We start from the raw sequence: 26,478 nt of genomic DNA on the forward strand, positions 1-26,478 counted from the left end.
AATTCCTTTTTGAATTCTTGACTAATCTACTTTACCGATTTGAGGGATTGTTTATTAATTTACCAAGCATTTATTGAACACGTAATATGTGCTACAGTGCTATTCTAATGTTGTTTTGCCTTAAGTAATACTAACATGTAAGGCCTCCACAGTTTAGCTAGTAGGGTTTGGGAAAATGTTGCCTGCCTCTGAAGAAAGATTGCAAAGCATGGCAGGCCCTAAAAATTGACCCAGTGCCACTTGAATACTACATACCAGTGTAGACAGCTGCTTGTCCCCTCTGCTTCTTATAACTCATTTGTTCATCATTCAGCAAACGTTTGAATACTATCATGTGCCAGGGATTATGGTAGGCACTGCTATTAGTTGTTCTGGAACTTAATGCTTCTTTGGCACTATTCACAAATGCCTGCTTAACTGGTAGTAAGATCTTATCTTTAAAACATCCATGTCCTTAACCTCTTGGAAAACAACCAAATTGAGCATTAGGGAAAATATCTCTAAATCTCATATACTATGCTCCACAGGTGAGACAGTCTATTGGCTTAACAAAATTACTGAATTCTCAAGCTGGTAACACCTTTTTCCCAGTAACTCTATGGACCTCAGTGCTTGCAGCTTAACAGTGTCCTCTTAATTAACTAAAGTGCTGCAGGGAACAGCCTGCGGCTGTCCTTGTGGTTATAGTGTGTCTTCCTAAGATTGCCTGCCTCATGGAAAGAAAGGAGACAGGCTGCTCTGAACTACTGCTGTTGACATGAGAGTGAGGGGACCAGAAACTGTTTTGCTTAACTTTCCCTTAGCTTACCTTGCAGGCTGGGCCCAAAGATGACCTCTTTTCTTGAGGCCCTGTATTATTATTTTTTTTTGAGGGGGTTGGCAGTTTTTGATTAAGATGAGAGGGCTGTAGGTCTCTGTTCAAATAATTTATGTAGCTACTTCACCCTCAAGGAGGTGAACTATAACTTCCCGCTCCTTAAATGTGGGCTGTACGTAGTCACTTCCTTCCTAAGAGCATAGTTTAGAGATATGGAAATGTTTACATTGGAGAAACATGAAGAACACTACTTCAGCCAGATGATCAAGGTTAACTTCTAGAGTCATATGGCATGTTGATAGTATGTACCCTTGGTGTGATGTGATTAAATGACACTTTATCTCTGTGGCCTTCTTACTAAGAACCAATAGCACAGCGTAATCATGAGAAAAGCATCAGACAAATTCCAACTGAGGAATAGTCTACAGAATATCCTATGAGTACTCTTCAAAACTGTCAGACTCATCAAAAACAAGGAAAGTCTGGGAAACTGTCACAACCAAAGGGAGCTAAGGAGAAAAGACAACTAAATGTAAAGTGGTATTCTGGAACAGAGAAAGAACATTGAATAAAACTAAGGAAATCTCAGGTGTGGACTTTGGTTAATAATAGCGCTTCAACATTGGTTTATTGAAACAAATGTACCATACTATGTAAAATGTTAGTAACAAGGATGAGGAGTATATGGGAACTCTGTACTAGCTTTGCAATGTTCTATAAATCTAACATTGCTTTAAAATAGATATTTAAAAACAAAACCAAAAAGTTCACCACTCCTGGCTAGTTGACCCTTGCATTAGTTTTGATTTGGGGCTATCTTCAGTGTTTATCCACAGCTTAGTAAATCAAGTTGATTTTGCTATAATTGATTTCAAGAAAATATTATGTTTAGTCTCATGTTCTTTTAAAAGTGTATTAAAGGCAGGGAAGTATATTTTAGAATTTTTTTTATCAAGACTAGTCTTATTTTTAAAAGATTTATTTAAAAAGAATATGTGAAAATTGTGAAATGGTCAGATTTGTGTGGGGTGGTATAGAGAATAGAGTGGAAGGGAGACTGGGGGCCATTGGGAAGAACAGTTTAGTTTTAAAAAGGAGAAACGGCAGGACAAATTGAATGTGGACATAAGAAGAGAGGAAAGAGTCTAGAATGATTCCCTGGTTTCTGAGTAGAATGGCTGATTAAATGGTGAGAAGGGTAATCAAGATCAAGAATATAGGAGGAGGCCGGGTGCGGTGGCTCACGCCTGTAATCCCAGCACTTTGGGAGGCCCAGGTGGGTGGATCACGAGGTCAGGAGTTCAAGACCGGCCTGGCCAAGATGGTGAAACCCTGTCTCTACTAAAAATACACATAAAAAATTAGTCGGGCCTGGTGGTGGGCACCTGTAATCCCAGCTACTTGGGAGGCTGAGGCAGAGAATTGCTTGAACCTGGGAGGTGGAGGTTGCAGTGAGCCGAGATTGAGCTACTGCACTCCAGCCTGGGCAACACAGCAAGACTCCATCTCAAGAAAAAAAAAATGTATATATCCATACATACATACACACGTGCGCGCGCGCGCACACACACACACACACACAGACATATATATGAGGAGTATTGGGAAAGAGGAGGGGGCAAAGAGGTATTTGTACTATGTTTGAGTATACATCTATAATCTTAGAGTTGTCATAATACTATTATATTGAAGAGTTTGAGACCCTATACTGAAACATTTTTACATATATTATCTCATTTAATTTTTACAACAGTCTTACTGTTTTGTTTTTTTTTGTTTTGTTTTTTTTTTTTTTGGAGACAGTCTTGCTCTGTCCCCCAGGCTGGAGTGCAGTGGTGTGATCTTGGCTCACTGCCAAGTTCCACCTCCCAGGGTTCAAGTGATTCTCCTGCCTCAGCCTCCCAAGTAGCTGGGATTACAGGCATACACCACCATGCCTGGCTTAATTTTTGTATTTTTTGTAGAGACGGGTTTCACCATGTTGGCCAGGCTGGTCTTGAACTCCTGGTCTCAAGTGATCCACCTGCCTTGGCCTCCCAAAGTGCCACCTGCCTTGGCCTCCCAAAGTTTCATGTTATGGGATTATAGGCTTGAGCCACCACGCCTGGCCCTTATAGGTATTTTGTAAGAGATTTCTATAACACTTTTGGTATTAGATATGAATCATGACCATTTATTTAAGTGGGATGAAGTAACAGAGTAGATTTGTTCTGAGATGGAAACTACCTCCCTGAAAATCTGACCTTTGCATTTTAATGTTAGGATTTGAGTACTTTGTAGAAGGTTATCTGGAAGGGACTAGGACAATTTTTGTCACTTCAATCATAGCCTGGAATTACTGTCTTTCTCTTGTTCTGACAGTTCAGTTTTATATATATATATATATCCTACTGAGAGGAAAAACCAAAAAGACACAAAGTAAGGAGACAACAAAGAACCAGTAAGCTTTCAAGAATACATATCTGTTTCTGTTTAAGTGTCTTAATAACTTTCTGAGCCATGGCCCTTTTGAGGGACTTCAGCTTCCCCTAGCTTGTTTGCTTATGACATGCAAGACCAGAAGAACAAGTAAATGATGGCTTCATCTCAACCAACAGCTTGTGCCCAGAGGAGGAATTGCTCCCCTACCCCTTTCCTTTCTTTGAGCTGTTGGCATTGTATTAACTTTTAATGGCAAAAACTGCAATTACTTTTGCACCAACCTAATAATATGAGAATGTACTTCTGAAACTAGAATGGAAGACAGTGGGAAACATGATTCTGTTAACCAGCTTCTCAGAAATATCTATTCATTAAAAGGCTTTAAAAAAATTGATGAAGTTAGTGTGAACCACACTTTATAATTTAATACTTACTGTAACATTGGTATATCTAAGAGGCTAAAAGGAATACAGGTGCAAATTAAAAATATTTCAAGGCAACAAGCCCAAATATTATCTTAGCGTTTTGATTTCAAAAACGTTTTTAGATTGGGCATGGTGAGTCATGCTTGTAATCCCAGCACTTTGGGAGGCTAAGGCAGGTGGATGGCTTAAGCTCAGGAGTTCAAGACCAGCCTGGGCTGTTACATGGTGAAACCCCGCCTTTACAAAAAAATACAAAAAAATTAGCTGGGCTTGGTGGCATGTACCCATACTCCCAGCTACTCGGGAGGCTGAGGCAGGAGGATCATTTGAGCCTGGGAGGTTGAAACTGCAGTGAACTCTGATCGTGCCACTAACTGCACTCTAGCCTGGGCAACAGAGAGAAACTTTGTCTCAGAAAAAAACAAAAGGTTTTTTTTTTTTTTTTTTTTTGAGACGGAGTCTCGCTCAGTCGCCCAGGCTGGAGTGCAGTGGCTCGATCTCCGCTCACTGCAAGCTCCACCTCCTGGGTTCACGCCATTCTCCTAAAAACAAGAAGTTTTTAATCAAGCTAATATATGTACATAGTTAAGTCAAATGTTACTACAAAACTTATAATGAAAGAGAAACGTCTTCTGCTTCATCCCTCCTTACCCCTTTTTTGTCCCGACCAACAACTTGGAACTTATCCTGTAATTTCTTAATTTATCAATTATAGGCATCTAGTGATTTCATGTTATGGAAAATGAAGATTTAAAACTAATACCCTCTGTTACTACCATTCCTTTCAACATGATTATATCACAATTTTTGTTTAAATTAATGACAAGTATTTACATTATTATTTTTACATTTTGTTTTTAATAAAACGTTTTTTCACTTTTCACATGATTTAATACTTGTATCTTTTAAATTTTCCAGAACTGTTTACCCCTGTAAATTCTGTTTCTCACATGCTCACATGTGTAGGGTAAGAGATAATGTATGGCATTAACATCATGACTATCCAAACATCAGTAGTATAATGTCGTACCAATACTTTTTCCCATTGAGAATCTCAAAGTCTATACAATATCTAGTATTTTATTTTAATTTATGGAATGAGAAGGACTAAAATCCTTACTAGTGACTGAAAACAAAAGCAGAAAACCTTAGTCTTCTATGAAGCCCATGAATGGGATTTAGGAGTTTGTAGACTCACCCAAAATTGTATTAATAGGTAAACATTTTGACATGCATTTCTCTGGAGGAGAGCCTATAGCTTTCCAAAGAAGCCTGTTATCCCCAAACAGTGATTGTTACTCAGTTACAGCCATGGAAGGGGCTCTGTAAGCTGTGATTCTCAGTATACTTTGGGTTCATAAACCTGTTTAAAAAGTCTAATAAAAGGCCGGGCGCAGTGGCTCACGCCTGTAATCGCAGCACTTTAGGAGGCCGAGGCGGGTGGATCACAAGGTCAGGAGATCTAGACCACCCTGGCTAACACGGTGAAACCCCGTCTCTACTAAAAATACAAAAAATTAGCCGGGTGTGGTGGCAGGTGCCTATATAGTCCCAGCTACTCGGGAGGCTGAGGCAGGAGAATGGCATGAACCCGGGAGGCGGAGCTTGCAGTGAGCTGAGATCGTGCCACTGCACTCCAGCCTGGGCGACAGAGCGAGACTCCGTCTCAGGGAAAACAAACAAAGAAAAAAAAAGTCTAATAAAAGTTTCCAAATGATTTAAGTGTAATTTTAGAGGTTCTTCAATCCTCCACAACCCATTCTCAGACTTCTTGAACTTAGTTCTGCTCTTCGGTGGTTGGAGTTTAAATCTTTCTCTTTTGTATAACTTTCTCTTTTTTGCTTTGGAAATACTTTATTACTGATTTTTAAGTTTTAAATATTAAATTATAATGGCCATTTTGTGTGTTTTGCTCCAGACTTGGTTTACCACTTCTAAATGACATATGTCAAGTTTTAACTTTGCAATTCATGATAACCAGCTGCACAATAATCGTCAGCTAAGATAGTTCAGCATATATAGTGTATTAATTATCACAGTTTTTCCTACTTCTAAAAATTATTATCTGGCTGTTCTTCATTGACTCTTTCATTAATAAATACTGTTGATACTGAACCTGAGAGGTTCCACAAAGCCAAAGTGGTGCCCTCATTAGGGTATATTTCTTTTCTCTTTGGTTTTTTCCTCTTAAGTTTCCTCCTTGTAGCACTTCCATTCTGTTTTGATTCTGTTTCCCAGATAGTAATAGTGTGTCTACCTCTCAAAATATCAAAAAGCTAGCTGGGCATGGTGGCATGTACCTATAGTCTCTGTCAAGGCCAGCCTGGGCAACATAGCAAGACCTCATCTCTTAAAAAAAAATTAAATTAAAGCTGCACATTTGAGATTAGAAAAGTAGAATTTCTATTTGTCTCTAAGAGCATTTTTTTCTTTAAAGAGGAGTATCTTCATTTGATTGCAAACTTTTCTTTTGAGTATATCAAATTATGCAAATATAGAAATAATGTGAATTTAACTTTCAGTGCAATGCGTGTTTTACTATCTAAATTACCAAGACCATGGATTGTGGATGAGAAGAAAGATGATGGTTATACTGCCTTACATCTGGCTGCCCTTAATAATCACGTAGAAGTGGCTGAACTGTTGGTACATCAGGTAAGAAAAGAGTTAAATAATTCCCTCTTTTTTATTTTTTTTAAACAATTTGGGACCATTGCCATTCATTTATTTATTGCTTTATAAATCGCCTATTAGTAGGTTCCAGTAAAACCTCATGATGATGAAAATTCAGATATAATGCATATTCTGTCTTCTGCCTAATACTTCTTAAATGCAGGATGGTGATGTGTGTTTGAGAGTGAGTCCCTCAATTCCCAGGATTTCCTCTGCACAGTCTTCCTGGATTGGTCCTGTGAAATGGGCATCAACTAACAGAGATTTCCCAGAATGGCCGCCACTGTTACGGAAGTATCATCAACCAGAGCACCAAGAACCATCTGTGTTGATACTTAAACAGTATGGCCAGTTGTCATCAGACTGCAGTTTGCAGCTAAGATCAGGGGATTTATTTCGTAACTACTGCTGGCCCCTGGAATTTATGGCTCGATAGCAGTACAGACTCACCTTGGTCATTTCATTCATCTCAGAATAGGATGACACTACGTTTTTATGAGACTGGATTTTGGGAGGAGCCTATTTTGTAGTTTTAGGATATTTTAGTAATTTCAGCAAATTTTTCATATGCAAGCATAAACCATATAGATGCACTGAAGTTATCAAAGAATTATCTGTGATTCCTGACTTCAAGGAATTTATAGTCTAGTTAAGATGAAACAGCAGAAAAATTTAGCAAATAATGTATGTAATCAAATATCAAATTATAAGGTTTACATTCCAAAAACTACAGAAATTTAAAGAAATATATCAAAAGTTAAGCCACCTCCCCCCCACTACTTTAAATCTTTGCTATTAAAATTACTGCTCTCTGTTAATTATGATAATTCCTTTTTATTCAAAAATCTAAGTGAACTTATGCCACTGTCATGTTGCCTTGGTTATTGTTGCCTTATAGAAAGTCTTGAAATCAGGTAGATTAAATCCTCTTTCTTTGTCTTTCTCAGGATTACTCTAATGTTCTAGATCTTTTGCATTTGCATATAATTTTTTGTTTGCTTTTGAGACTGGATCTCACTCTGTCACCCAGGCTGGAGTACAGTGGCACAATCATGGCTCACTGCAGCCTTGACCTCCCAGGCTCAAGCAGTCCTCCTGCCTCCCAAGTAGCTGGGACTGTAGGCATGTGCCACCACGCCTGGCTTTTATTTATTTATTTTTTCTGTAAGACAAGGTCTCACTATGTTGCTGAAGCTGGTTTCAAACTCCTGGGCTCAAGTGATCCTTTTGCCTCAGCCTCCCAAAGTGCCACCATGCCTTGTCCATATAAATTTTAGAATCAGCTTATTAGTTTCTATTAAAAAGTCTGTTGGGAGTTTGATTGCTCTTGCACATATTAGATTTGTTCTTCTGTAGCTTTTTGCGGATGTTATTATAAATGGTATTTTAGCTGGATGTGGTAGCACACCCCTGTAATGCCAGCTACTCAGGAGGCTGAAGCAGGAGGATTGCTTGAGCCCAGCAGTTTGAGTTACAGTGAACTATGATTACACCACTGCATTCTGGCCTGGGCAACAGAGCGAGACCCAGTCAATCAATGAGTCACTCAATAGAATTGTTTTTACATTTCAATTTCCATTTGCATATTGCTAGTATATATAAATACAATTTTTGTATATTTTCCATATATCCTGTGACCTTGCTTAAACTTATTCTGGTATCTTCTCTACAGATTACTTAGTATTTTCTATATAGCAATCATACAAACTAAAAGAATAAAAAATGCAGAAGTAGAACCACACATATGTATAAACAGCAACTCAAATTAAGAAAAAAAGAACCACACATATATAGTCAAGTACTTTTTTTATAGAAGTGCCAAAGTAATATGGGAAAGGATTGTTTCCCACAAATAGGGCTAAACCAAGTAGATATCCATATACCAAAAACAAAAAAACCCAAACAAAAAAATCTTAACTTCACAACTTACGCAAAAATTAAATGGGTTATAGACCTGAATGTAAAAGCTTAAACCATAAAGCCAGCCAGGCCTGGTGACTCATGCCTGTAATCCCAGCACTTTAGGAGGCTGAGGCAGGAGAATAGCTCAAATCTAGGAGTTCGAGACCAGCCTGGGCAACATTGTGAGATCTCATCTCTACTATATATATATATGTTTTGTTTTTTTTTTAGTTAGCTGGGTGTGGTGGCATGTGCCTGTGTCCCAGGTACTTGGGAGGCTGAGATGGGAGGATCACTTGAGCCTGGGAGGTTGAGGCTTCAGAGAACCATGGTTGCGCCACTGCACTCCAGCCTGGGCAACAGAGCAAGACGTTGTCTTAAAAATAAAACAAAAAACAAACACAAAAAATTAGTATTAGTATATTATCTGACAATGAGGTGCACAAAGGTTTTTAGGAGACAGAAAGCCATAATCATAAAAGAAAAATTAATAAATAACACTTCATCAAAAACTAAACTTCTGCTCATCAAAAGATACCATTAAGAAAACGAATAGGAAAGCCACAGTAGGGAAAACATTTGACAAAGGACTGGAATCCAGAACTCTGAAAATTTAATAATAAAAGGACTGGCTGGGTGCAGTGGCTCATGCCTGTAATCCAAGCACTTTGGGAGGCTGAGACGGGTAGATCACTTGAGGTCAGGAGTTTGATACCAGCCTGGCCAACATCGTGAAACCCCTTCTCTACTAAAAATACAAAAATTAGCCGGGCGTGGTTGCACGCACCTGTAGTCCCCAGCTACTCAGGAAGCTGAGGCAGGAGAATTGCTTGAACCCAGCAAGTAGAGGTTGCAGTGAGCCAACATCATGCCACTGCATGCCAGCCTGGGTGAAGAGGGAGTGAAACACCATCTCCAAAATAAATGAATAAATAAAAGGACAAATAACTCTATAAAAATGGTCAAAAGATTTAAACATCCACTTTACTAAAGGAGATATACAGTTAGCAAATAGGCAAGTGAAAGCATTATTAGTGATTAACAAAATAGAAATTATAACCACAACCAGTTACTACCAATTGCCCACTTAGAATGACTAAAATTAAAAGACCAATAAAACCAAGTATTGGTTAGGATGTGGAACAATTAGAATTTGTATACATTGCTGGTGTTTTTTTTTTAAAGCAGGCACTTTGAAAAACAAATTGGTGGTTTCTTACAAAGTTTGACATATATTTATCATGTGACTCAGCTATCCCACTTCTAGGTATGTACCCAAGAGAACATAGGACACCTTTCCAAGCAAATACTTGTACTAAATGTTTGTAGCAGCTATTATTAGCCCCATACTGGAAGCGAAGCCAAATGTTCAGGTAGTGCTGGGATAAACAAATTGTGCAAATTGTGGTGCACCTATGCAATGAATACTACTTAGTGAAATGTCAATGATGGAAAAGCTCAGGAAACTTAAAGAAAAATCCCCATTGTTCACATTTATGTGAGAAATAGACATGATAAAGAATTAAGCTGACACTCGGGAGGCTAAGGCGGGAGTATTCCTTAAGCCCAGGAGTTTGAGGCTGCAGTGAGCTATGTGCCACTGCACTCCAGCCTGGGTGACAGAGTGAGACCCTATCTCAAAAAAAAAAAAAAAAAAAAAGAAGAAAAGAAGCTGAGATCAGGTACCTTCTGACCACACTTCAAAGAAACATAATAAAAACAAATGAGAAATTCCCGTCTTGAAGAATATGACATAACATTACCAAGGTTTCAGCTCTGCATACCCCGCCAGTATCAGAGTTGTAACCAGAGGGCATGCATGGTTCTAAGACCTAAATGAAATGATCGGTTTATCTTTTGAATCTTTAGCTCTTTTCTTGATCTCATTTTTAAAAATTTTTAAATTATGCTAGACATTTGCTAGGCATTCTTATATGTTATTTTTCTTAATCTTCACATTAACCCTGTGAAATAGGTTTTAACTGTCACCATTTTGGAGCTGAGGAAGTAGATGATGGAGCTTTGACCTAGGTCCCCTGACTCCCAAGTGCACTTATTTTGCTCCTCAGTCTCTTTCTTCATTAGGGTTCAGCTGTTCTCATACGGTTCTTCGGCTGCCCTAGGTTCTTGGGTAGGATTTTCTGCTTACTTTAATGCATAATTTTATGTATGAATTAAGCATTGCCTTCTCACCTAAAGCAAAGTTTCTTTTCACAGAGTGAGGAAGAGCTCAAATATGCAGCAAGGGGAAGTGAACTTATTAGGTCATTAAAGTAAATCTAAATCCAGTATGAAGACTCATTATTATAACTTTTCAGGAAATATTTAGAGTTCTAAGGAGTTGATTATCTCCATTGCTTTATAGTGGAGATTGAAAGAGATCTGTCTTTGAACTCTACTGTGCTTTGTCCTTTTTAACTGTTCTTGGATGGAATTACCATAATAAAAATGATTTTTAAAACTTGCTGTTTTACTTCAGAAAGTTTGTTGCCCCATCCATTTTTTTCTACTTTAACAGCAACTGTTACCATATGAGAATAACATTGCAGCAGCTGAAGGAGAAAGTAGCCAGCAGTGTTCGGTGTTATTTATTCCTTATGAGTAGTTATAGTTTTCATGTTCTTTACTGTTGTCAAATTTTAACCATTTAACATTTGTTCTTCTCGTGCAGGGTAATGCAAACCTGGATATCCAGAATGTGAACCAACAAACTGCCCTACACCTTGCTGTTGAACGACAGCATACCCAGATTGTTAGGGTAAAGTATTGACGTACATTTTAGCTTATAATTACATTTTAACCATACAGATTTTTAGAACTTCCTGAAAATTGAAATGATACAGTGTTACATGTCTCAAGCTGGCATAGTTAGATATAAGTAAATCTAAATATCTAAATACAATGTGATTTGCCAAGACAGATGAGACTATATGCTTGAGATTGGCTTCTATATATAGATGGTACTCTTCTAAAGCTCTTCAGTAAGTATCGTAGAAGGGATTAGGAAAATTGTTAAAGCACCATAAGCAAAGTTTTAATAAACTTATATTTACTGCTTAAGTAATATATTGAAATATGTCAACTGTGCATTTTTATTTAGGGGGTTGTAGTTTAGCAAACACTGTTCGTATTTATTGTTATTTGAAATTCCTCTTGATATCCTCCATGGCTTTCTTCATGACCATACATTTGGAGAAAATTGACCAAAAGAGAATGGAATCAATAATAACAGTGCCTTGTTTGTTTACATAATAGAAGAATTTTGAACATTATGATTTGGTCCTGGTGGAAGTGCTTAAAATATCTCAAGTCATACATCTAAATTTGAAAAGAGAAATAAAGTCCTAAATATCCCTCCGTTATCATCATCTTAGAGTAGATGAATTAAGCAACATATTGATTCTCATATATTTTTATTTTCTCTAATTCAATATATTTAAATAACCAGAACACATGACTCTTTGTAAGGAGCCACAGGGTTGGAGAAGAGTAGAAGGCAAAAGCATAAAAATAATTAGCTTTAGTGGTAACTTCTTCAGTAGGTCCAGGGTGTTCTCACCATTACTTTAGATATGTTGAAGTTTCTTATGGATGTGGACACTTTGCCAAAATGAGACATCTTTCTCTTTTAGCTTTTGGTCCGTGCAGGTGCCAAGCTTGATATTCAGGATAAGGATGGGGATACTCCTTTGCATGAAGCTCTAAGGCATCACACTTTGTCTCAGCTACGTCAGCTCCAAGATATGCAAGATGTGGGGAAGGTGGATGCTGCCTGGGAGCCATCCAAAAACACGGTGAGTAAAGATCATCTTTCATTCAGTACCAGTGGAAGAATCTTTTTATGCAAGATCTTACATTTACTGGTAATCTAACCTGTATTGGATAAAATATTTTATCAGAGCTATGTACTTAGAAACTTAGTTTATGAACTTAGTACTAGTCAGTACTAACTTATTGCTCCACATTTTTACCAAAAGTTGTTCAGTTTTGTTGTTGTTGTTGTTGTTATGTGGAGTCCCACTCTGTCACCCAGGCTGGAGTGCTTGGCTCACTGCAACCACCTGGGTTTAAGCCATTCTCTTGCCTCAACCTCCCAAGTAGGTGGGATTATAGGCGCCTGCACCACACCTAGCTAATTTTTGTATTTTTAGTAGAGACGGAGTTTCACCATGTTGGTCAGGCTGGTCTCGAACTCCTGACCTCAGGTGATCCACCCGCCTCGGTCTCCCACAATGCTGGGATTACAGGCCTGAGCCACCGCGCCCAGCCATTCAGTTCTTTTTTAACATCAGCCATTCAAATAGATACGTAGTGGTATCTTATTGTGGTTTAATTTGCATTTCCCTAATGACTATTGATATTGAGCATCTTTTCATTTGTCTGTCACCATATGTATTTTATGAAGTGTCTGCTCAAATCTTTTGTTCATTATTTTGTTAGGCTGTTTGTTTTCTTACTACTGAGTTTTGAGAGTTCTTTATGTAATCGGAATACAAGTTCTTTATATGTGAATGCGCATATTTTCTCCCAGTCGGTAGGAGATTTGTCTTTTCATTCTTTTTTTCTTTTGAGACAGAGTCTCGCTCTGTCGCCCAGGCTGGAGTGCACTGGCACAATCTTGGCTCACTGCAACCTCCGCCTCCTGGGTTCAAGTAATTCTCCTGCCTCAGCCTCCCAAGTAGCTGGGACTACAGGTGCATGCCACCACGCCCAGCTAATTTTTTGTATTGTTTTTAGTGGAGATGGGGTTTCACCTTAGCCAGGATGGTCTTGATCTCCTGACCTCGTGATCTGCCTGCCTCAGCCTCCCAAAGTGCTGGGATTACAGGCATGAGCCACCACACCCAGCCCTTTTCATTCTTCTAATAGTGATTTGGAAGAGTCAAATTTTTTAATTTTGAGGAAGTCTAATTTATCAAGTTTTTCTTTCATCATTTGTGTTTTTTTTGTGTGTTCTGTCTGAGATATCTTTGCCAAACCCAAGATCACTAAGGTTTTCTTTTATGTTTTGTACTAGAAGTTTATAAAGTTTTAGCTGTTATGTTTAGGTCTATGATTCTTTTTGAGTTAATTTGTATATATTGTGTGACATATGGATCCAGGTTTATTTACTTGTGGATATCCAGTTGTTCCAGTACCACTAGTTGAAAAGACTTTGTTTCTTTTCTTTTTTCTTTTTTTTGAGACAGAGTCTTGCACTGTTGCCTGGGCTGGAGTGCAATGGTGTGATCTTGGCACACTGCAACCTCTGCCTCCTGGGGTCACGCGATTCTCCTGCCTCAGCCTCCCAAGTAGCTGGCATTGCAGGTGCACACCACCACACCTGGCTAATTTTTTGTATTTTTAGTAGAGACGAAGTTTCACTATGTTGGCCAGACTGGTCCCGAACTCCTGACCTCATGATCCGTCTGCTTCAGCCTCCCAAAGTCCTGGGATTACAGGCATGAGCCACCACACTTGGCTGAAAAGACTTTCTTTTTCTACTGAAATGCCAGTATACTTTTATCCAAAATCAGTTAATTGTTCATGTGAAGGTCTCTTTCTGGATCATGTATTCTGTTCTGTTGGTCTATGTTTTTAGCTATTTGATGCCAGCCCCCAGTCTTAATTACTTATCTACATAATACGTGTTGAAGTCAGGTAGTGTCAGTCCTCCAGTTTTCTTGTTTTTTCGAAGTTATTTGACTATTCTAAGTCCTTCACATTTCCATATGAATTTTAAAATCATTTTTTAGAGGGTAAAAAGGTTCTGAGACCAAAGTGTTTGAGACCTCTGCCTTATTTATGACCATGGGTAAGTTCTCTTAGCTCGGTGTGCCTCTTTTTTTCTCATTTTAAAATGGGAAGAGGAGAGCACTTACCTCGATAAGGTTGTTGTAAAGATCATGGAAAGTGTGTAAAATAATACTTGATCCATTTTAGACACTCAATAAATGTTAACAGTTATTGTGACTATTTTCACATAAGATGATGAGAAGAATCTCAGATAATACTATCAGAACCTAATTTGTCTCATTCTCCGTATCTTGGCTCAATTCCTAGTCATTGGTTCTTTTCTCAGTTGTCTCTCCTGTCATTGTTTCAAGTTGGTTGCTAGCTGCTCCAGAGCCAAATTAATTAGGAAAGAGAGTACTGTTTCTTCAGTATCTCAATCAGAAGTTCCACTTTTGAGTTCTGTTGGGCTTAATTGACTTGATTTGTGTTGTGTGTCCATCCCTGTACTAGCCATATAGGTAAGGTAGAGGTATCTGACTGGTTTGGGCCATGTTTGGTCCACCTCTGCAGCTGGAGAATGTAGGTCCACCTCTACAACTGGAGAAAGCATACTTGTGTGTATGCTTGAGAAAACCAGGGGTAGAGTGGTGGGGAGGGAACATTAGGACTAGAACTCATAAGTGTCCACCACACACATACACATATATGTGATGGCAAGAATTGATGGCAGATTCCTAGAGGGAAAATCATGACTCTTTTTATTTTATTGCAGTTAATAATGGGACTTGGTACCCAGGGGGCAGAGAAGAAGAGTGCAGCATCTATTGCCTGTTTCTTGGCAGCCAATGGTGCTGACCTGAGCATTCGAAATAAGAAGGGTCAATCGCCACTTGATCTCTGTCCTGATCCGAATCTCTGCAAAGCACTGGCAAAGTGTCATAAGGAAAAAGTCAGGTTTGTATTATTTATTATCATAAAACTTAATATTCTGTACAGAAAATATCATGTGGTTTCATAATGGAGGACGTGGCTACTTGAAAATGTCTTCATCTTTGCTCTTCCTGTATATTTGTGTTGACCCTTTCTTTCCTGAAATTTTTCTTCCTTGAAAATTTTTCTGCAGGCAGCATGTCTCTTATTTTATGCCATATTCCCCACATTATTGAGTGCAATGCTCTATACTTAATAAGTTCTGAGAAACTTTTCTAAACTAGTCTGATCTTCTAGTACTCCCATGTGTTAGAGGGATTTATGAGAAAAAGTCTTCTAGTAAAATTGCTGTTGTTAATGTTATATGTATTTTAAATTGTATTTATTTTTTATTGTATTATTATTATTTTTTAAAAATACGTCTCGCTGTGTTGCCCAGGTTGGGCTTAAACTCCTGGGCTCAGGTGATCCTCTTGCTTCATCCTCAGTAGCTGGGACTGTATGCATGTGCCACTGTGCCTGGCTCTATATTTAAAATTTAAATAGAATGTTCCTAAGAGAGGCAACTTATACTCCATGAACAGGGTATATCTCACACAAACTCTGTAATAAATATAGCACCCTGCTCAGTGCCTGACAGGTGCACTCAGTATCAGTGGAGAATGAACAAATGAATGTACCAATTCCTGGTGGAGTTTTCTCTAAAGATGATCATTTCACATTTGTCTCTTTTTCTGAAAGATATGTCAGTGATTTTAATTATTATTTATGACATAACTAATTTCCTTATGAGATTTTATGGATGTACAAAAAGGTACACATTTCATTGCTTTTTAAAATCTGAACAGTGCTGTGCAACTGTTGTTGCCCTTTGTACCTGGTTCTTGTCACTGAAATTTCAGTAGCTGTTCCTTAACCTTAGTGTTCCTTGCCTCTCTCATAATTTATGTGTAGTGATGAAATGTCATCTCTTTGGAATCTGTGCATAGAACTGTGTTATAGAGGAAATTAATATAGTGAGGTATATACATTTCTTTAAGTGTATTGTTAAGGAACATGAAATTCTATTACAAAAAGAGAATGCATCGGCCGGGCGTGGTGGCTCACACCTGTAATCTGAGCACTTTGGGAGGACGAGGCGGGTGGATTGAGGTCAGGAGTTCGAGACCAGCCTGACTAACATGGTGAGACCCTGTCTCTACTAAAAATACAAAAATTAGCTGGGCGCATGCCTATAATCCCAGCTACTTGGGAGGCTGAGGCAGGAGAATTGCTTGAACCGGGAGGCGGAGGTTGCAGCAGTGAGCCGAGATCACACCACTGTACTCCAGCCTGGGCAACAAGAGCAAAATTCTGTCTCCAAAAAAAAAAAAAAATCTATAAATATAAAGATATAAGGCACTATAATTATTGCAGTAATAACTTTTAAACAATGGAGTCTAAGGTGGACCCTCTGTGTACGTGTTGTGTACGTGTTTGTGAGTTTCTGAAGATTGTGGTAGAAACAGGGCATCCCTTTTCTGTAGCTGTAGGTGGTCATATGTATTTCCGTTCTTTGTATCTGTGTTTACAGATGCAGTCTATCTTTCTGTAATATAATTTTATGTTCCTTAAGGATACACTTAAAAATGTCAAAACAGCAGCTGAAGTGTTAAATTTTCCAAAGTGCCCTATCTGTTGTGGACTCTGATGATGCTTTGTTCCGTCTTTAGTAAGGCAACTAACATGGGGGCTAGTGAGGATTTTTGTTTTATTCCTATGCCTTCCTCTGCTGGTTCTATATAGATACAACAGGTTCTGAGCAAAATTTTGTTTATGCTAAGTTTTTTTTTTAATTGCTGTTTTTTATTTCATTGTTAGAAGATTCACCCTTTTCCATTGGGTGAGTGAGTGTTCAGTTTGAAGTTTGAATTGTGTTAGAAGTATCTAAAGATGCAGAGACGTATATAAACACAAAAATTTAATGTTTCACATACAGATGTTAAAGCTTAATTTTTTAATATGACTAGTTTTTATGTATACTAATGATGCTCCAGGTATATTTTAAAACATTTTAATTAGCGAATTTGTAATAAGATAGGCTTGATTTGAAATACTTTCTTTTATTAGTGGTCAAGTGGGTTCTCGGAGTCCTTCTATGATTAGTAATGATTCTGAAACCTTAGAAGAGTGTATGGTGTGCTCAGATATGAAGAGAGATACTCTTTTTGGTCCATGTGGACATATTGCTACCTGTTCTTTATGTTCTCCACGAGTCAAGAAATGCCTCATCTGTAAAGAACAGGTTCAATCCAGGACAAAGGTAAGATATATTTAATATAGTATTTTGTCATTTTATGAAGTTGAGACTAGAATTAATGATAAATAAGATTTAATGACATCATGCGTCTGTGTAATTTTGCTCTTCCAAACAATGATTTAAATATAGGAATATATAATTTCTGCATTAATCAGGAGATCAGAATTTCTTATTTTATTGCTTGTTTACAGTCTTGCTTATTAATGTACTGATTTGCTAAGTTATTGTTTGAGTTTATTGATACACCATTTTTACTGTCAAATTTTTTTAGCTCTTAATGTGTTTCCTTCATTATATCTAAAGTATGGTAAAGTTAAAATTACCTACCATTTTGCTTTCAAAGCTCCCTATAACCTAAGGATACACTTACTTCCACTTTGGATTGTAGTTACTTATATGTTGCACTTTTTTTGGAGTACAAAAACTGTTTTGCATTCATGTTTGTAAAATAATTTATTTTTTTGGTAGAATGTCACACATTCTAGATTTGATTGTTCTATCGTGGTGTTGTTTAACTTGCTATCTTCTGTGTTTCCTGTAAGCTGGAAGTTAGATGTAATAGTTTGATCAGGGTCAGCTTAACATTTTTGGCAAGAAAGCTTCACAGTTGGTGCCACACACTTTACATTATGTCCCATCTGGAGGCAAATAAAGTCTTGTCTCCCTGTAATTAGTGATGGCCAAAATCTGTATCTACTCTGAACTTTTTCTCTCTCCTGACTCCTTTTGCTTTTTGAGAAGTATAGTTCTTTTCTGAGTTTTATTGTTTTCCATGTAACTTAGTGCTTTATTATAACTGTACCAGATTACTAATTTTGGTTTACTGAAATAATTTATTTTTTAGTTTTTCAATACTCAAATGTGTGTGTGTATTGCATATAAAGTGAAATTTGAGTTTCTTACAAATGTTTCTCTCAAGGTGAATAGTTTAAACCAAAGAGCATGTTGGTTTTGAAGTAAAAACTCATGGAGTTTATACTCTTTTTCCATTCCCTTCTTTTTATAATCTTTATTTCTGTCTTGCTATTTATTTTTTCTTAAGCTATTCATTAACCATCATTAATAAGAAAGGCGCTGTTAGTAATTATCATAGTGAATTAGCTGGCAGGGACTTAAAAGGTGTTGCCTTGCCCCTGCTTCTTCTACTTTCAACCTGCTAAGCCTGGATGGTTTTTATGATCCAAATTAATGTATCTTTCATAGAATTTTTGGCACAGGAAAAAGCACAAGGAAGTTATTTTTGATAGGAATACTGGAGTGCTTGTATGTATGTAGCTGCTTGATCAATTCATAAAGCTGAGAAGGGTGAACTAATAGCACTTATTGTGTGCCAGACACTGTGTTGGCATTTCATTTGTATTAAATAGGTGTTAACCATGCTTAATAAATTAATGTGGATCATTCTACTTAGCATTTATAATTCGCTTTAGGTACCTGTTTACGAAGTAATAGTTTGGGAAAGAATACAAAAGAAGAACAAAAATTTAAGCCATTCTTTTGTCTTTAGATTGATCTGTGTATTCTGCCATTGTGTTTGAAACTTTTTGTTAGATTAAGCCCTATTTCAACAAACCTTTATTGAACATCTGTTTTATAGTCAAGACAAAGATGTATATAATAATTACCTGCTAAAAATGTGTAATCTATTGGTAAACTATGACTTATATATAAGCTACTCTGCCATATTGGGTGTTGTAGGTGCTTTAAGAGAGTTAAAAACTGAGTAGGAGTTCAGAGCCTCTGGTTGTCAGAAGCAGAGTCTCAACTATGAAGTTATTCTTATAAAAGCTGCAGCTCAAAGAAATGGACTGACATCTGGTTCTTGAATGCACGTCTCTTGATTCTTAAGCCCCTGTTCTTTTCACTGTGTTATGATGCATAGACAAAATTAAGAACGATGTCTGCAAGGGATAGTTGATGGAACAGAGGAGAGAGGAAATAGGAAAGAATATGCTTTCGTTCTTTTTCAGGCCTTTTGAATATAGTTATTCTGAGAATTAATAGGCTTGCAATTTGATTTTTAAATTATGAAAGTTTTATAATTTATAATCTTATAAATTTATAATCTATAGAAAAGTAGAAAAACTACTGATATACCCACCCAACAGATTTGCCAGGTTGGTTGTAGAGCCTTTGACTGCGAAGAAATAGTGACCCCAAGTGGTTAAAGGATAATGAATGTCTTCATTGAAGAAGAACAAATTACAGTATTTGGAGGGAGGTATAAACAAGCATGGGATCCTTTTCTGTTAGAGAAATACAAAGAAGGAAATTAATTGAATTAACATGAACTATTTCGGTTGAAGTAGCAAAAATACATTTTAAAAAATGGTAGCAAGGAAAGTGGCAAACAGGCACTCTCTAAACACTGCTGGAGGCTAGGTGGCCAACCCGGCTTTATGTACAAACATTACACAATATGCTTTGGTTTAGTAACTCCACTCCTGGAAGTATAATCTGAGGAAATAATTGGAGGAAAAGGTATGGCTACAGTTTTTTTTCTTATAATAGGGGAATAGGTACAGATATGGTTTTTAGATCAGTTTGCTGTATTATTTTAAACTCTTCAGAAACAATTCAGACAAAAAGACAAATGCAATGGAAATCATTTTAAAAACCAACATGTTATATAGAAAGGAGAAGATAATTATTATGTATTAGGCACTGATTTTATATATTACACATTGAACTACTTTATACATATCTGATTTACTCTTTATCACTCTGTGAAGGATTATTCTTTATTGTTTAGATAAATAATGTTGTAGCTCAACAATGTTAGGTAATTTGTTGGTGTTGGAGGTAGATTTTGAATCCAGGAATGTCAGTGTCTTGATCAACCATGTCTTACTGCATTCTGCATTCTGCTTTTTCTATACTTACGTAAATTCTATGTACATACTGAGGTGTAAGTTGGGAAAGTCCATAGAGAGAAAGAGAGAGAGCACACGTGCATGTATTTGGTTGTTTGGATGATGCTGTAGGTGAGTAGTAGTTACCATTTTTGGTGACACAAGAGATGGCAAAATGTGACTGTGTGTTAGAAGGGAGAATAGGTGAAAGACAGATGAGTAGCCAAGGGCTATGGGGTGGGGATACAGGAAGCCAGAGCCAAGGTGGTTAATAGTTAAATGTCCAAGCTCAGATTAAGTGGACATGAAGAAGAGGTGAAAGTGAGGGAGATTATGAATAGGCTGTGGAAGTCTTGCTAGAGATCAGGGAGAAAGAATAGCCCAAAGCTGTGGGCTTCAGGCAGCATGGGAATTGACCAAGTCCTGGAAAAGGGCACTTTAAGGTAGAGTTTCTTAAATGTGGGTAAACAGAAAAATCCCTCTTGGATTTTAGCAATTTGGCAAATCTAGCTAGATTTTTATTAATATTAGAAATCTGTCTTTCAGTCATTTCTTATTTTACTACTTTATTTGTTCATTGTCTTTAGTTTCCCCTCAAAAGTAGTTTTTGGGGGAAAAAAATATTGAAGCCTCCAGAGGCTTCCTCAGAGGAAATGGAGTTTTTTCTATTCTATATTTTAGGACAGATAGGGAGATGAAGGTAGAATAGAAATAAGTGCCTGTTAAGCTAGGGTATATAAAGATGTGAAAATGAATAACCAGGAAAGTAGAGGATGGGGGGAAGGTGTGTGTTAAATTTCTCTGTGCCTAGGTGTTTTCTTACAGAGGAAATATATTTGGATATAATTGAACTTGTTAAGAGTTACTAGATTTATCTGTAAATGGTCACTGTGCTGTAACCTCTTTTTCTATAGATTGAAGAATGTGTGGTATGCTCTGACAAGAAAGCAGCTGTTCTTTTTCAACCCTGCGGCCACATGTGTGCTTGTGAGAGTAAGTAGCCTATGCAGAGTTCCTCAATATTATTATAAACATAGAAAGTGAAACAAAAATTATGTTTTTGAGGGTTTTTTTGCTTTTGATTTTGGATAACTCACAAAAAAGTTGATGGGCCTCGAGTACCTTCTATTTCTTTCTCTGTACTAGAACGTCAGCTGTTTCCCTCCATGCGTCTGAGCATTAGGGAAGACGGAATATGCTGTGTTCTGCCACCTTGGATTTTGATTTCAGTTGTATTAGCACAAAAGGGTCTCTTTCCACACATAATAGAAATTTGTTTTGAGAAATGAATGTTGAAACATTTAGTCTCGCCTTTGTTCACATATGAAATTAGCACGTCTTCATTTGGCTTCACCTTAATATTGCCTCTCCTGTGTACTTTCCTCACTGCAGAAGAACCAACAGCAACCATTTCTGGGGCTGTAATTTCTGGCCTTCTGTAAGCTTTTATGTCAAGAGAGCTTTTAGAAATCTTTTCTTTGTGAGGGCAGTATTAAACTTTAAAAAATGTTTTTAAGTTTCTTTTAAACATATTCTCTTGAAGTCCTTTGCTTTTTATATTGCCCTTGTTCTTTTCAAGTTCATACACTGTTAAATATTCTCTTCCCTTTGCTTTCCTTCATTTTGTCAATGAAAGATTTTATTTTATTTTATTTTTTATTTTTGGCACAGTCTCGCTCTGTCACCTAGGCTGGAGTGCAGTGGCACAATCTCGGCTCACTGCAACCTCTGCCTTCCCAATTCAAGTGATTCTCGTGTCCTCCGCCTAGGCAACAGACTGAGACTCAGTCTAAAAAAAAAAAAAAAAAAAAAAAAATTCCAATAGGCAGCTGGTCAACTAAAGAAAGGGTGAACGTTTTCTTCTGTAACATTTTGCCTAAAGTGACTGTTTTTGTTTACCAAAGAGTGGTATAATGGCTATTACCCAATACTATCAAAAGGGCACATAGAGAATTCTCTGTCTTAAGTAAAAAGGACTCAGGTTACTTAAGTTTTCATAGGCCAGAGGTTGGCAGACATTTTTTGTAAAGGGTGAAATAGTAAATATTTTTGGCTTTGTAGGCCACATGGTTTCTGTAGTAACCACTCAGCTCTTTCCCACTGCTGTACTCTGCGCTATAGTGCAAAAACAACCATGGAAAATATGTAAATAAATGGGCCTGACTGTGTTCAATAAAACTGGTCTCATAAAAGCAGATGACAGGTCAGATTTGGCCCTCAGGTGTAGTTTGCTGACATCTGTCATTCACCAAAGTGATACCTACATGAGACTTGAAAGATGATTATAATTATTAGTTGTTCACACAGATTCTAGAGCCTTAATATAATATTTCCCCCCAGGAGCTTCCAGAAGTTTTTACATGGCCTTTGCTCCTTTTTTTTTTTTTAAATTAAAAAAGCTTCAGCTTTAAATTTAGCTTTCTAACTCTGGGCTTGTGCCTTCAACATTTTCACGATGACATTCTGCTCTTTGAAAGGAAAGCATGCTTGGTCCTGTCGTGGATACATTTAGCAGTCATGGAAACACCATTGGTCGTGCTGACACTTTTTAAAATTTTAGACAACCTCACAAGAACTTGAGGTCTCACAGCATAAATCCCTTGAAGTCTGCCTGGGCACACGCCACATGCAGACATTGGTGCTTTCCCTACCTTCTTGATATAAAGGTAAACAATACCAGGGTTTGGGACAGCCTAGTTTTGTTAGATGCTGTGTTGTAGAAAAGCCTATGATGGTGCATCAAACACTGGATCATGCTGAGTGCCTCTAGATAGCATCCCTGGAAGAGGAAAAACAGTCTTTGCTTTAAAATGTATTTAATAACGAGAGCAACAACCAACTTTTATTGAGCTCTTAACTCTGTACCAGGCATTTTAATCTCTTTTTGAGTATTTCCTCATTTAGTTTCAGAACAATCCTAAGAAGTAGATGGTTTTCTTGATTTTATAGACATGCTCTTAAACATTTATTTGCTAACGGAGATGAAACTGAGGTGGAACATATGCCTTTCCCAAGGAGTATACAGTAATGTAGTTCGTCCAGTACCCCCATCGCAGTCATGTTAGGCGGTGAAAGTGCCTTGGCAAGCCAAAGGAAGAAGAGATTACATCCCTTTTGGAGGTGCTGAAGAAAGATTAGAAACAATACAGATAGAAACAACACAAATAGAGAAGATAGAAGCAAAGATAGAAACAATACAATAACTGAACTAAACAGTTAATTTTAGATAATTGTGTTTATGTATTACATATTTAGTCAATTAGTCCTTTATGTTTAAGAAAAAAATCTGCCTTCAAATTGAAGACAAATCCCAAACCAGATTTCTACTTAACGTTAGCTCCTACCTAGTGCACTTGTATAACCGAGCGTCAGACCCATTTATGTTTAGGCTTTGGCATGAGGTCAGCCTTGGTAACTGACTGTTCTCCATCCAGCAGTGTGCGTAGCAAACTATTAGGAGTGTAGGCCCTACTTTGTCCACATCAGTGGTTTTGAGCTTTGTTCAAATCTAGTGGTTTGCCATAACCTGGATATTCTGCCATGGTTCCCATTATTTTTCCCATTTTTGAAATGAACAAGACACTTGATGTGTAGGCTAAGATATGGAATATATTTTCATAATGAACGTTAATGAGAAAGAATACGTTGAATTGCTGTGTGTTATTTTATAATTAACAAGTTTAGATGTAAGGTAGTATTAACAATCATAACAACATACAGTTGTGCCTAGATATTTCTTATTGGAATGGGGATGCATTCTTCTGAAATATTGTTTATAGCCTTTGCAAATCAAATATTAGATAGTCTTTTATGAAAATTAAATTTTTTTCCTGAACTGCTATATTAAAAAAGTAATCACTGAGCAATTTCCTTGTTACATTGCATCAATTTGATAAGAGAAGGAAATAATTGTTCATTGTATTTTAGCGAAAAGCCATTTACAATAGAAAATGTTTTTAGAAAATTATCATGTCGGGGGGTGTTGGGCAGGGGGAGAGAGAGCATTAGGACAAATAGCTAATGCCTGCAGGGCCTAAAACCTAGATGACAGGTTGATAGGTGCAGCAAACCACCATGGCACACTTGTACCTATGTAACAAACCTGCACGTTCCGCACATGTATCCCAGAGCTTAAAGTAAAATAAAAATAAATATAAAGAAAATTATCATGTAAGCAAGCTTATAATTCTAGTATTAGTTGACATTTGTCAATAGTATCTCTCTCCTTTATTCTCAAGTCTTAAAATCTTGAAATATTTATTGTGTCACTTATTTCTTTAAAAAACAAATTTCACAGTTTATTCAGCTGTATTGGAAAATGTCATTGTTTTCATAATGATGGGCTCTCTATTCTGGAGGCTACCGATGGAGAATACTCATTCTTAGGTTGATAACATTTTAAGGAGGTAGAATTGCATATTGCTATAACTTTAGTATAACATTTATTTCAGTGTGAAATTTAAGTCATAAAAATTAGCAGAGAAAGGCAACACTCCTATTAATGTTCTCTCTTGTAAGAAGTGTCTGTGTTACCGTTTTCCAGACTGTGCTAACCTGATGAAAAAGTGTGTGCAGTGTCGAGCAGTAGTTGAACGAAGAGTGCCTTTCATTATGTGCTGTGGAGGGAAAAGTTCAGAAGATGCCACTGATGATATCTGTAAGTCGATTGTCTTAAGCATTTTCATATTTTGCTTTTTTCTGGGACTTGCATAAACACCTCTTCTCTTTCGTAATACACTACTGCCTTATAAAACCTAAGATGTCTGACTTGGATCCACAGTGGAACAGGTATTGTTTTCTGGTGCTCTTATTATATTACAAGAAACCTGAAGTTCTATTTTTATGTGATTATGGAACTGTGAACATCAGTCTTCTGAGAAACCTGCATGTATGCTATAAAGAATATTGTTGTGTTCTTGCATAAAGAAAATTTGTGCTCTATTTTTAAGATGAAATTTAGTGTGTTTTGTCAAGGGGTGGGGCACCATATTACAATTTATTTTTCAGTTTACTGAAAGTATTAACCTGCTTCCATTATGCAACAGGTTTATTTACTTCATTTAAGTATTTTATGGAATGGTAATTATTTGGGACAGAGTAACTATAGGTAAACAAAAATGTAACAGTGAAAGGGTGGAAAAATGAAAAATAAATGATTTACCCTCAACATTTTCAATAGTACAGTTGTTTCAAAGTATTTTTTCTCTTTGCATTAGATATTAGCTGAATGGTTTCTTTGATTTCTTTGTTCTCTGAACATGTTTTATGAGCAGATGAGGAAGAGCATTAGTGTGTAGCAACTTCTGTCTGAAGCTTTTGTCTTTATCACAAATAGAACAGAATAATAAAAATCTCAGGGACAGATTAACTAGAATAAAAGACCAAGAATCTAGAGAATAGGAAAAGTGAAATCAAAGATTTCCCTCCATGTTTGCATACTACAGATGATGGCCTTTCTTGAGTTCCTCATCTCAGATCAGTAATAACAAGGAAGTTTAGTCATAAAGAAAGGAGGCTAGATTTGTGTACATCCTCATAAAAATCATCTGAGAGACTTTAAAACAATTATTGCTGCCAAAGCTGGCCAAAACCCTGCTGGTTACTTTCTTGGTTCATATGGTACAGGAGCAGAGGAAGCAAGCATAAAATGTATTGATGAGCTTGCCAAAGGAAGCACGTAGAGCCTTGGAAAACCCAGAAGTCTGTGTCTGGATTGTGCTCTGGCTGAGATAAATATAATCAGAAATTAATGTGCAAACTATTTCTTTTTGGAGTTCATAAATGGAAAAGTGTAACAGAATGTCACTACTGTATGTTGTCCAAGTGTGAGAAAAATTTTTGAAGAGGATTGTAATAATAGTTTTATGTTTTTAATAAACAAAACAGTAATATTTTATTTTATAAATGTCATTCTGTCAAAGCAATAATAACTGAAAATCTTTTTAAATCTATATTATAGCAAGTGGGAATATTCCAGTATTACAAAAGGACAAGGATAATACCAATGTCAATGCAGATGTGCAAAAGTTGCAGCAACAGTTACAAGACATTAAAGAGCAGGTAATAATGATTTCATGTAAACAGTGATGCTGTGAATGGCACTGAATATTTTCCCGTAAAACTACTAGTGTTTCTGTAATAAGTATGGTTTATATTAGTGTATCACTTGTATTATTTGAATATTTGCAATGAGTAATAATCTGATTAGAGGGTTTAATCAGGTACTTTCCAAAATAGGTAACACACAAATGGCCAATGAATATGAAAAAATGGTCCAACCACATTAGTGATCAGGAAATGAAAACTAAAACCACAAGGAAGTTTTCATAAGTATTAGATTGAGGAAAATGTTAAAGACTGTCACTATCAAATGTTAGGCAGAATATGTAGCAGCTGTAACTCAAACACTGCTGGTGGGAATATATATTAGTAGAAACACTTTGG

General features: G+C 36.9%; 1 protein-coding gene and 1 pseudogene across 1 annotated transcript in view; one reads left to right on the forward strand and one right to left on the reverse strand.

The window, feature by feature from the left end:
* MIB1 (MIB E3 ubiquitin protein ligase 1) overlaps positions 1-26,478 on the forward strand; it is a 131,659-nt gene that overhangs the window by 93,121 nt on the left and 12,060 nt on the right. Inside the window, exons 13-20 of the mRNA XM_004059232.5 lie at positions 6,186-6,318; positions 10,910-10,996; positions 11,871-12,032; positions 14,726-14,907; positions 16,993-17,185; positions 20,949-21,027; positions 24,578-24,691; positions 25,994-26,094. Coding sequence (XP_004059280.1) covers positions 6,186-6,318; positions 10,910-10,996; positions 11,871-12,032; positions 14,726-14,907; positions 16,993-17,185; positions 20,949-21,027; positions 24,578-24,691; positions 25,994-26,094 — 1,051 coding nt within the window. The remainder of the gene's footprint in view (positions 1-6,185; positions 6,319-10,909; positions 10,997-11,870; positions 12,033-14,725; positions 14,908-16,992; positions 17,186-20,948; positions 21,028-24,577; positions 24,692-25,993; positions 26,095-26,478) is intronic.
* On the reverse strand, positions 22,420-22,789 carry LOC101125320 (large ribosomal subunit protein eL34-like; annotated as a pseudogene).

The sequence above is a fragment of the Gorilla gorilla genome, chromosome 17 (assembly GCF_029281585.2).
Source record: "Gorilla gorilla gorilla isolate KB3781 chromosome 17, NHGRI_mGorGor1-v2.1_pri, whole genome shotgun sequence".
NCBI lineage: Eukaryota > Metazoa > Chordata > Mammalia > Primates > Hominidae > Gorilla > Gorilla gorilla.